Source organism: Echinops telfairi, unplaced genomic scaffold (assembly GCF_000313985.2).
Source record: "Echinops telfairi isolate 266 unplaced genomic scaffold, ASM31398v2 ScPeMD7_60;HRSCAF=208, whole genome shotgun sequence".
NCBI classification, from domain to species: Eukaryota; Metazoa; Chordata; class Mammalia; order Afrosoricida; family Tenrecidae; genus Echinops; species Echinops telfairi.
The window spans coordinates 6,411,552-6,423,084 of NW_022103958.1; the positions used below are offsets into that span (position 1 = coordinate 6,411,552).

The 11,533-nt window shown below is 58.6% G+C and overlaps 2 protein-coding genes across 4 annotated transcripts in view; one reads left to right on the forward strand and one right to left on the reverse strand.

The window, feature by feature from the left end:
* The window catches only part of TP53I11 (tumor protein p53 inducible protein 11), a 6,219-nt gene extending 2,001 nt beyond the window's left edge, over nucleotides 1-4,218 (forward strand). For all 3 annotated transcript variants that reach the window (XM_004708316.2, XM_045290947.1, XM_045290946.1), the window contains exons 4-7: nucleotides 6-54; nucleotides 249-345; nucleotides 1,796-1,897; nucleotides 2,082-4,218. In XM_004708316.2, the coding sequence (XP_004708373.1) occupies nucleotides 6-54; nucleotides 249-345; nucleotides 1,796-1,897; nucleotides 2,082-2,215 (382 nt within the window). In that variant the 3' untranslated portion in view covers nucleotides 2,216-4,218. The remainder of the gene's footprint in view (nucleotides 1-5; nucleotides 55-248; nucleotides 346-1,795; nucleotides 1,898-2,081) is intronic.
* The window catches only part of TSPAN18 (tetraspanin 18), a 185,860-nt gene continuing 178,532 nt past the window's right edge, over nucleotides 4,206-11,533 (reverse strand). Inside the window, exons 8-10 of the mRNA XM_004708315.2 lie at nucleotides 10,592-10,774; nucleotides 9,279-9,362; nucleotides 4,206-7,051 (exon numbers count right to left, since the gene is read on the reverse strand). Coding sequence (XP_004708372.1) covers nucleotides 7,004-7,051; nucleotides 9,279-9,362; nucleotides 10,592-10,774 — 315 coding nt within the window. The 3' untranslated portion in view covers nucleotides 4,206-7,003. The remainder of the gene's footprint in view (nucleotides 7,052-9,278; nucleotides 9,363-10,591; nucleotides 10,775-11,533) is intronic.

Genomic DNA, 11,533 nt, shown 5'->3' on the forward strand with positions numbered 1-11,533 from the left:
CCCAGGGTCTGGCAGTTTGTGTCTGCTGTCCTCTTCTCTGGCATTGCCATCACGGTGAGTCCCTGCCCCTGCCCAGGGCCGCCTGACTGCCCGCCCCCCCTCCCATGTCCCACATGGAGCCCCTGTTTCTTCTGAGCCTTGACCTCAAGCAGAGCCCTAGAGCTTGCACTGAGGGGTCGGTCCTCAGCCCTGGACTTCCCCGACTGGCCCAGGAGCAGGACCTCTGACCGCCTGCCCTGCTGTCGTAGGCCCTCGCCCTACCTGACCAGCTCTATGATGCAGTCTTTGATGGAGCCGAGGTGACCAGCAAGACCCCCATCCGCCTCTATGGCGGCGCCCTCCTCAGTGAGTGTGGCTGGGGGAGGGGATGGGCAGCTGAGGGCATCCCACCTAGGAGCCTCCGTCTGATCTGGGAGTAACCCTCCCCACCCTCCCGCGTAGGAGGCTGCGGTGCCCTCCACCTCCCCATAGGCCCTCATTTGGCTTTGTCTCTGGGCGTGCCCTGCCATCTTGTGGTCACCGGCAGAATTCACCCAGGGGGACTGGAACTGCTGCTGCCATCATGCATTTGGGGTTCTTCCTGAGCACTGGCTTTTAGTCGAGTGCTATCCTGGGAACTGGGGTACAGAAGTGAACACCGTCCCCCCACACACACACACATGCCCCTGGGCCTCCCAGCCGAGAGAAGGCAGACTGACCATGGGCTGTCCACAGCCCCCACCCCACTCCATCGTCACCCTAGCCACTGGCTGAATGCAGACCCACCCAGCCTCTCTTTTGAAGCATTTCTGTTGCCTTCTATTCTGAGCTGTGCCAGGGCCTGCTAGGAAGCTGAATGGGGGGCTTTGAAACTCAGCTCCCCTCGAGAGCCAGACTCCAGCCACAGCTGGGGACAGACTGTCCTGTTCCCCAAGGCCTTTGTACAGGGTCCCTCCGGTCTTGTCCTGACTGGGCTTCTGCTCAGCCTTCAAGGGCCAGCTCAGCTATCCTGGTGGCGGCGGGTGGGGACTGAGGAAGCTTCCAGCCCTTGCCCCTTAGTGGAAGAGCAGGTGGAGGGACTGGGCCTGCTGGTGTGCCGTGTGCATGGGGCACACTGATGGTGCCCACGGTCAGCACACGCTGGGCAAGCTGCTCGAGGGAGGCTCCCCTGCTGCTGCTTCAGTGAGATGACCTCTGTACCTCTGCCACCCAGGGGATTTCCAGGGGAGTCCTTGTTGGGCTGGGGTTCCCTGTTGCCAGGAACTCCTGGGAAAAGCATTGCAGTGGTCTCCCTGCTGCCAGAGACGCTTCTGACTCCTAGCAACCTGATAGGACAGGGTGGACCTCACTGCCCCTACGGGCTTCTGAGACGAACTCTCTCAGGACTTCCAGGAGAAAGCCTCCTCTTGCTCCTAGGGTAAAGCCTAGGGGAATGGCTGGTGGTTTTGAACCGCCAACCTTGCCGGTAACCCATCAGGCCACCAGGGCCCCTCCTAACAAAGGTAGGTCCAGATAACTGTTCACGAATAGCTTATGCCCGCTTGGGATGGGCATGCTGGCTGCCGCTCCAAATTCCCATTTTATAGACAGAGACGGAGGCCCGGTGTGGGCAAGTGACTTGCCCTGGTCCGGGTCCCTCGGTAAGTTGGGAATGCCAGGAGCAGGGGGTAGTTGAGTGGGGAGGGGGTGAGGCAGGGTCGCGGGGTGGTCTGATTTGAAGTCGAGTCACCGGCAACGAGGTGAGGGCGTTGGTGGGAGTGGGGGGGGAGGAGGAGGAAGGGGAGCCCCGCGGACTCTGCCTGTCTCCACCCACCAGGCATCTCCCTGATCATGTGGAACGCTCTGTACACGGCCGAGAAAGCCATCATCCGGTGGACTCTGCTGACTGAAGCCTGCTACTTCGGCATCCAGTTCCTGGGTGAGTGCGGAGAACGATTCGGCTTTGAGATTCCTGCGACCCACCGCGCATGTCCACGTGATCTGCGTACCCTGACTCCGCCCGAGTGGGGGAGGCATCAGAAGAGAGCTACTTGGGGCTGGGGAAGGGGCATGGCCTGGGCTTGACATGCTTCTGGTCTGACGTGGTCACCTTTCTCCCACAGTGGTCACCGCCTCATTGGCCGAGACGGGTCTCGTGTCCCTGGGCGTCCTGCTGCTCCTGGCCAGCCGCCTCCTCTTTGTGGGCATCAGCATTTACTACTACTACCAAGTCGGCCGCAGACCCAAGAAAGTCTAGGGGGCGGGGGCGGGGCCGGCCTGGCGTTCAGGGGTGTGGCCTCCCTCCGGGAGCCCAGGGCTCCCTGGACCTGCCAAGTGCTGGGAATTTAGGTTTGAGGTGCCGGTGTGGGGAGGGAGGGGACCAGTATCCCTATTCTCCATCCCCACATGTGAGGATGCCTCCTTGTCTAAAGCCTCCTGGCCTCCGCCAGCAGCAGACACGGACTGGAGGGCAGGCCCGTGGGGTTGGGGGCAGAAGCAGAGGTCCTGCTGGAGGAACTTTGTATCTTTTGGGAAACGTACCAGGGGCTGCCGCCTCCTTTCCTCCCTGGCTGGTCTAGTGAACGTGGCGCCTGCCTGGCAAGCCCCCTGCCCCTTCTTTACCTGTGCTCTTTACATGAACACACATCTCTTGGCCGCCTGGCCCTGGGCAGGTAGACCAGAGGGACCTGGCCCTGTTTCCACCACCAGCCTGGCCCAGTGGGAACTCTCCTTAGCTCTGGCCACTCACCTCCAGTGCCCTAGAAGTCCCTTGAGTTTGGCAGGTACCAGCAGGTACAGGCTGTCCCAGACAGATGGACGGAGGTGATGCCAGGTGGAGGCCACCTGGAAGTGGCTGGGTTTGGAGGCCATCTCCTCCAGCATCTGATGCTCATGACCCCTCCCAGGTCCCACCTGAGGTCGCAGCTGACAACTGGTTCCCCCAGAGCTGAACACCTCCTGCCCTGCTCCTCCCTGAAGGTCCACCTGCCCAGGCATCCTCCTTGGCCCCTGCCTCCTGCGCTTGCCTTCCCTCCTGCCCAGGAGGAGGTGGGTAGAGTGGCCAGCAGCAGCCTCAAGCCCATTCCTGCCCTTCCTGAGCCTGGCTGCCACCCCAGCAGGTCTCTGCATGGCTTCCTGGGAACCTGCCCTATGCCCTGCAGCCACACACCCAGTCACGATCTGTGACCAACAGGGTGGCACCCTGGTTGCCCAGCTGGGGAGGAGGTCCAACGGCTACCCCAGGCTCTGCTGAGCTGGACTGGGGAGGGGCCTTGCTCTCCTGGCACCCATCTCTGGCACTACCACACATCCTCCCCCCTGCTGCCATGCCTGGACTGCCTGAGAATCTGCCGCTGCCTTTGGGTGCAGGTGCAAGACATCCAATGGGCAGTGCCCCTGGCTACAGTGTCCGCCCGAGCCAGGCCTTCGGACTCATGAGGGATTCCCAGAAGCAGCGTCGATGGCAGGCAGATTCTGTGTGAGGACGCAGGTCCTTGCCCCGGGTTGTTCCGTGGCCCCTATGGAGTGTGTTGTGGACCACGGGGATCCTCGTGGCTAAGTCTCCCTTCTCCCCCATGGAAGGAGACCACCGGCCCGTCTAGCCCATCTCAGTCTGCAAGCTCTGCTCAGCCTGTTCAGCCTCAGTAATGGCAGGCTCCTCCGGGCCGGTGGTGGCTGTGCAGGAGGCCCATTGGCTGGGACTTGAACCCACTGTTTCTATGCGGAAGGGGAGAATTCGACCATGGAACCACTGCGGCTCTAGGAAGGCGGACACGCCAGCTTTGGGGTCAGTTTTGCATTGAGCATCTGCTGGGGCCAAACCAGCTAAGCCTCCAATCTCCCTGGGGCCAAACCAGCTAAGCCTCCAATCTCCCTGTGTAGAAGGGCTGTCTGGGCGCTGGCCCAGCAGTGCTCAGGAAGCAAGTTGCTTAATTCAACACTGTAGTGGAGCTGGTGGGCAGGACGTTAGGGATGGTCGTGTGGGGTAAGGCTTGGTGGGACATGAACAGTGACGGATGGGCCATGTGGGGTACAGCTCGCTTTCAGGCTTGGGATGACCTGGAATACCATGCCTATAGCCCACCCCTGTGACCAGACCCCCGCATCCTCGAGCCATGCTCCTGCCTTAGCTCGGCTGCCCCACCCCAAATTAAGACCACCTTCTTCATAGTCACTATTTATTCTTCGTTCCAGTCTCTTTTCGTAAGAAACTCATACACACACACACACACAAAAAAAACAAAAAACAGTGTAAAACCATCCGTGTGGGTGTCCTTTTTTATATGACGACGACTCTTCTTGATAGAATATAAAAAGGGGGAGGACTTGGGTGGTGGTGGAAGAGACATGATAAATTAACTATCTACTGCAAGAACCATATACAGATATCAAAATAGACCTTTGACAAGACTCAGGGAAGGGAGAAGGAAGCTTCTGGAAATAGCGCACCAGGACCTGGGCTGGTTGTGGGGACTTGTGCCCACCCTGCTCTTGGGATGGATCGTCCCTTACCTAAGATTCACTGGCTTCAAAACAGGAAAGTGGTTCTCAGTAGAGCGTGGGGAGTGTGATGACAACTGCCAGGTAGTCCTGGTCCTTGACTCTGTTCGGGTCAGAAGGTGTCTCAATTGTGGGATAATTCTTGGGGGTGGGGGGAGTGAAGCCATCACATACCCTTCGCCATCAGCTGCTACCAAGGCCCCACCATGGGCTGCACCTGGATCCGCTTGGCCTGAGGCCTGGTGGTCTTGTGCTCTAGAGAGACTAGTGCCTGATGAGGTCTGAGCATCAAGGTTAAAGCCCACTACAGTGAGTTAAAAGGTCAGCCGTTCGAACCCACCATCAAGGGGACAGTTCTGTGTCCTACGGGGTCACTTTGAGTTGGAATCCACTCAATGGTGAGTTTAGCGGAGATGAATGGCCTTGGCCTGGGAGCTACCAGAGAAATGTGGCCGGGGCAGAAGAGATGCGCCTGGCTCATAGTCCCTTGGCAGCTCTAAGGAAAGCCCTTTGGGATGAGAAGGTGGTGATAGAAGTTGGTACAGTGCTGCTGCTCCTAGTTCCACCCCCATGGCAGACATCACTAATCAAAATGTGGAACACAATGGCTTCCACTGCTCCAGGATGGAGATGGAATACCAGTGTGGCTCTTCCTGGCTCCCTGGGACATCTGTTCTCTAGGGAGCTCAGAGGACAAGTCACCAGGGCACTGTACTACAGGGACAGATTGTGAAAACTCCACTTGGAAAGCGAGAGGGGGAATACTGGTGGGGGCAGCAGGGCATGGGAAAAGGTGGGAAGTGGCCATGTGCATCTTTATAGCTGGCACAGGGCTGCTGGCTGCTTCTCAGAAGAAGAGTGTGTGGCAGACGGGAATACTCACTAGGCTTTAGCTCTGACCCTGCTCTATGTCTGGAATCTATGAGGGGAGTTGGAAAGTGGCACAGGATCCTGGGAGACAGGAGCCAGAACAGGCTTGTAGCAGTGTGGAGAGTGCAAGGATCCTAACCTGTCCTGCCATTGCCACACCAGTGACAGGCATCACTAATCAAGTTTATACTCCCAGGCAGACATCACTAGTCAAACTGACCAGGCCTGGCAGGCACCCCTAATCAAGCTTAGCTTGTCTGGCAGGCATTAATAAAAGGGGTTGCGGCACCTTGTTCCACCGAGCCCAGACCTTAGTATCCTTGGCACAGCACCCAGCAAACATTCCTGAGTAATCGGGATCGAGGGGCCCATGAAATCCAGGTGCCAACACCAGCTTACACCTGTGTGTGTGTAACTCATGCTACGTGGGTGTGAACACAGGCATAGCGAAGGAACGTAGCACCCACAGCTATTCGTTTTACATTGATGAGCGATCTCACAGCCGGCGATGGAAATTGTGGTGGGGAATAGAATTGGGGGGCCTTCAGGCTGGAGATGAGGGCTGCGGGGGAGCCAATGGCTGACCTTAATGCTCCTGCCACAAAGGTGAACAAGCAAGGCATATGTGAGACTCCACGAGAGAACCACAGACAACCAGAAGCTTCTTCCATGTACTGAGCTGGCGCTACAGTGGGTGGTCCAAAGGCGGGGGGCGGGGGGGGAGTGTTGCCTGGGGAGGTAGTGAGCTCTCCATCCCTAGAGGTGTGGAAGCAGATGGTGGAGGAGTCTTGGCAGAGAACTCCGGTGCATGGTCTTGGGGCTTCTTCCAGCCTCAGGAGCCAGGGAGGGAGTGGATAACAGGTAAGGGAAGGGGTGGGAACTGTAGAAACGGACTGTGACTTGTGCGCATGTGGGGGCTTAAAGAGGCAGGAGGGAAAGAGCACCCGGCGGGGTGGGTAGTCCAGAATTGTCTCTGCTATAGAGCCAGGAGGAGGTGCTTCCAGGTCAGCCTGCTCCGCCCTCCACCAGGATGCTGGGGACAGGGACGGGTGTGGCCAGTAGACCTGCTGGGACCAACAGAGCCCTTGAAGGAGTGACAGGTCTAGTTTGGAACTGTCACGCATGTGCTGTGTGACGATGCCCAGTTGCTGCCCCTCTCTGGGCCTTTGAGGTCACTTGGTCCGACAAGAGAAGCAAGGTGTCTGGCAGCTGGAACATTCTTGGAGCCTGCGTGCACAGCCCCTCTGTACCCCAGCAGAAAGGCCAGGAACCTTCCTGTCGGTTCTGGCTCCTCAAGGACATGGTGGCACTCCTCTCCCTGGGGACATGGGCTCTGAAGACATCTCTCAGAGCTCTGCTGTTGCGTCTGGCTGACCAAACGCTGTTGGCTCCGTTCCTGAGGCTTCGAGGACGGAGGCCAACTACATCTTGCAGGCCCAGGAGGGGCCCTGGGGCGGTGCCCCTCTGGTCTCAGGCGCTGGGGCCCTTGGAAGCCCCCAAACAGAGTTCAGGTGGGGTGGGGGTGAGGTCCGTCAGTCCATGTTTCTGTCTTCATTTTGTTTTGTTAAAAAAATAGCTATCTCCATCCTTGCCCCTCTCCTCCTGGGGCCAGGACGGCAGGAGCACGGGGAGCGGAGGGCGTGGGTCCTGGGCAGTGTTGGAGGCCAGTCCATCTCTACTGGATGCCCCGGAAGAGGCACATGGCAAAGATCATGGCGAACAGCTGTGAGGGGAGCGGAGTCGGCGTCAGATGCGGCCACAGCACTCGGTGGCGTGGGGTTGGGAGGAGTGAGGTAGAGTGGGGTGTCCCACCCAGGAGAAGGGGCGCCGCTTCCCCCTCACCTCACTGTTCTGCCGACTTGCCTGGCATTCTCCCCTGGGGCCTGCCCCCACCCACCACCCAGCTGCCGCCCGGACCCAGGGCTCCCTGCAGGTCTCCCACACTGGATGCCTGCAGGGCTGCCGCGGAGCCTCCCCCGAGCCTCTCGTTCCGGGGATCTGGCTTTACCCATTCCTGTCATCGCGTCCCTTCTCCCGCATTTTAAAAACCCAGATCTGTTTCTCATTGTGCTTTGCTGGCCATGACTGAGCTGGGGAGGACCCGTTTGAAGCCTGCTCTGCCCTGAGAATGGACCGAAGACTTGGTGGGTGCCTGTTCTGGGTGCTCTCGTGGGAATTTTCCACAGAGAATAGGGGCTGCACAGAGGTCAGGGGACTAGCCCCAAGTCACCCAGCCAGATGGAGAGCAGGGGTCTGAGTCCACTGCACCCTGACCTCGGGGCCTAGGCTCATAGCTCCTGTACTCCCCTTCTTGGGCTCCCACGGGATGGTGACATGCCAGTGTAACAACATGTTGATAAAGCCAACACCAAGCTCACTGCCGTGGAGCCGATGCCGACTCCACAGCGACCCCATGGCACAGAGTAGCACCGCCCCGTGGGTTTCTGAGACTGTCACTCTTTATGGGAGTAGAAATCCCCATCTCATTCCCATGGGTGGAGCGGCTGGTGGTTTTGAACTGCTAACCTTGAAGTTAGCAGCCCAGCTTATAACCAGTGGGCCACTGGAACTCCTCACAGGATGATACAGCTGCTACATACAGGCGTTTACTAAAACGTCACTGGAACTAGGGCAGCCAGTCAGTGAGTTTCTGAGCACCACCGTTTTGGAGGGAGGACCTGCCTGAAAGCTTTGGGGGTCAGAGCAGAGAAGCCCTGCATAGGTACTCTGTCTCTGACCAGGGCTGGTACCTCCGTGGTCAGCAGTGGCCTTGTCAGAAGGACAAAAATCAGTTCCTAGACCACAGGCGTGTGGCCAAACTAACAGGAGGGTCAGTAGGGCAGGGGTGAGGGAGGTGATGGGGGACAAGGCCCAGTCTTTGAGGCAGGGGTCTGCCTCCCTAGTGGCTGGCCAGTGGGGCCAGGGCTGTGTGGATGGGGGCCTGGTGGACCCATCACTCAGAAACGCTGACTGAGGCCCTACCTGTCCCGACCATCGGCGGTTCCCCACAATACCCAGGGGCAGGGTGATCCATGCCATCCTGCAGAGGAGCAAACCCTGAGAGGCCAGCGGGGAGCTGGGCATGGCCAGTGCTCTGCCCAAACCTGCAGGAACCAGGGCTGTGGATACACTAAGAACCCGAGCAGGCGGAATCAGGGTGCCACAAGGCAGCCCTGCAGGGCAGGACAGAGGGACCCCTCAGCCTGCCCGACCTCTCTCCCTGCAGGTCCAGGACTGGCCAGCCCCCACCCTGGATATGGGAGGCTGGGCTGGGGGCAAGCCTGCAGCTCCACCTCCTCTCCCTCCCCTTGGCTGCATCTCCACCTAGTGGTGGTTTTGAAAGAGCTGCCACTGGCTGCTTTCTGAGGAGGGTGAGGGTCTATGTGTTTTAGGTGCCTTCAGGGAGCCTCAGCAGCATTGTGGGTTGGTGTTGGACTGCTAGCCACAGAGTTGGTGGTTCAAACCCACCAGCTGCTCCTCGGAGGAATGATGAGTCTTTCTTGGAAACCTTGTTGCTATGGGTTGCTGTGGGTCAGGATAAGGAGCTCTGGTGGCATAGTGGGTTAACCGTTTGGCTGCTAACCAAAATGTCAGCGGTCTGAGAAAGAGGGGTTTCTCTGCTCCTGTAGAGATTTAAAGCCTTGGGCACGCAAAGGACGTTAGTTTTTGTTTGGGGGGAGCCCTTGGTAAAGACACCCCCCCATTCTAGGGTTAAGAAGCCCCCATAGGCCCTGATGCAAGGGCCTGATCTCAAATCATAGGCTGCACTCCCTCCCATGAGAGGGGTGTGCGGGCTCCGCGGGGACTCTCAGAGCTGGACACCCATCTTTCCCACCACGGAGACCTGGGCTAGGAAAATCCAGAAAGAGGGAGGACTGCAAGCCCCGGGAGACTGTCCTGGGCCCCTCGCTGGTGGTGGGGAGCAGCAGTATAGAGTGACCTGCACTTACCTCAATGGCCAGCACCCCGATGGTGAGCGCTCCGGCCAGGTAGACGTAGGTTTCAAAGGTGTTGAGGATCACCGTGTAACAGCCCTGGAAAGGGAGGAGCAGAGGTTGTCTGGGGTCAGGAGCCTCTCGCCCTGGAAGGGTCAAGGGATCCTAAAGCACAGTGTCAGCCGGTTCCTGGGTCAAACTGCTTATGGAGCAGGAGGGGCAGGGGGTCAGAGGAAAGGCCTTGGGGAACTGGCCAGACATGGGGGGGGGGGCTTTGCCTGGCAGAGGAAGGACACCCTTGGACCCTGTGTCTATTTCTTGGCCCTTCAGCCTCAACTTCTGTCAGGCTTGGCAGCCAGAAGTGCCTCCGGGTCTCAGGCCAGCAGCGGAGGGGCCTCTAGCCTGGGTTCTGAGACACTTCCACGGGTGCAGGCAGGAAGGTGTGGGCCCTGGGCCAGGAACTTGGCCTGGGGCTCCCGAGATTGGTGTTATTTAACCCTTACCCCCCTGCACTCTCGCCAGGCCTATGGTTCACCTTCTTCATATTAGTGCTAGACACATAACGGGACATGCTGGCTTTCTTGTCTGCTGCTTGTTTGTGGTCTGCTCTACCTGGACTGTGAGTCTCCTAAGGAGAGTGGCCTTGTCTGCCCCTGCAGCTCCCTGTGTAACTGTGACCTCCCAGGAACACACCCCCACCACCACCACCCCAGCTTACAGGCCTACTTCAGGGACTGGCCCAAGGCACTGGTTCCGTACAATTTCATCCTCTCCCTCCCTCTGGCCTGGCCTCTCACATATATACTGGGGCTCAGGGGGACTGGCCAGTGGGAGGAGGGGATCAGGTACAGGACATAGTCCCACAGAGTGGGGGGTGGAATGGGGGGTAAAGCCCAAAGCCTGCTTTCCCGAAAAGACTGCACCCACAGAAAGAGCTGGGTTTCTTCCAAGGCAGACGCAGGACATTGGGTAGCAAGAGAAAGCAAGTCTAGGAGCTCCCTTGACCTTGGAGGGTGAGGTCAAGGAGACCCTGCTCCCTGGGCACAGAGGGTGCCCACTTCTCCCTGTCGGGAACCAATTGTGCACTTCCTCCTCAGTGGTGGGCAGAGCTGGGCATCTTTGGTTCTGGGCTCTAAGTGGCATTATCCGAAGTCTAGGGAGTGTCAGAATATGACTCACCTCTAGTTCCAGGCCCAATGCCCACTCCTCCCACAGCGCCAGCCCTGCACTGCCTGGATGCATCCCACAGGCGTGGATGGCACCCCCAGCCCCTGTCCCAGAGACACGCAGCCTTGCCTGTTCACAATCCCTGGGGCCCAGCCCCCTACCTGCTTGTTCAGGAACAGGTCCCTCCCCAGGAGGCAATCCTCCCTGCTCAGCAGGAGCCCGTCCCGAGTCTGGGGGTCCCTCCGGCAGCAGGCCTCCGGGACCTCCTCACTGTCCAAAGTCAGAAGTCGAAACACAGACGCGAACTCAAAGTCTTCAGGCCCGTTGACCCCACAGCAACCGAACTGAGGGGAGCAGAGAGAAGGTCCAGTGGGAAGTGCAGGGGCTGAGCTGGGCAGCCTGGGGTCAAAGGTTCCCCTGGGGTGGAGGCTGCTCAATTAAGAGCCCTGGTGGGGCTATCTAGTAAGCATTGGACTGCTAACCTCAAGGTCATTCTATGGGAAGAAGATGAGGCTACAGCTCCTGGAAAGTCAGAATGGACTTAAGTGGTCGTGGGGCGTGTGTGTGTGTGTGTGTGTGTGTGTGTGTGTGTGTGTGTGACACTTCAGGAGCCATCATGGTACAGCGGTTGTGCAAGGTCAGCAGTTCAAAAGAACCAGCCATTCCCCGGGAGAAGGATGGAGCTTTCTACTCCTGTAAAGAGTTACAGTGTAGAAACACACAAGGGTTCTGTAGGGCAGTGAGTTTAGTTTTGGGTTTGGCATGTGACTTCAGGAAAACTAGTCAACCTCTCTGAGCCCTATTTTGTGACTGCTATTGCTCACTGCTGGTGCTCACTGCTGGTCCTCACTGCTGTTCCTCACTGCTGTTCCTCACTGCTGGTGCTCACTGCTGGTGCTCACTGCTGTTCCTCACTGCTGGTGCTCACTGCTAGTCCTCACTGCTGGTGCTCACTGCTGGTGCTCACTGCTGGTGCTCACTGCTAGTCCTCACTGCTGGTGCTCACTGCTAGTGCTCACTGCTGGTGCTCACTGCTGGTGCTCACTGCTGGTGCTCACTGCTGGTGCTCACTGCTGGTGCTCACTGCTAGTCCTCACTGCTGG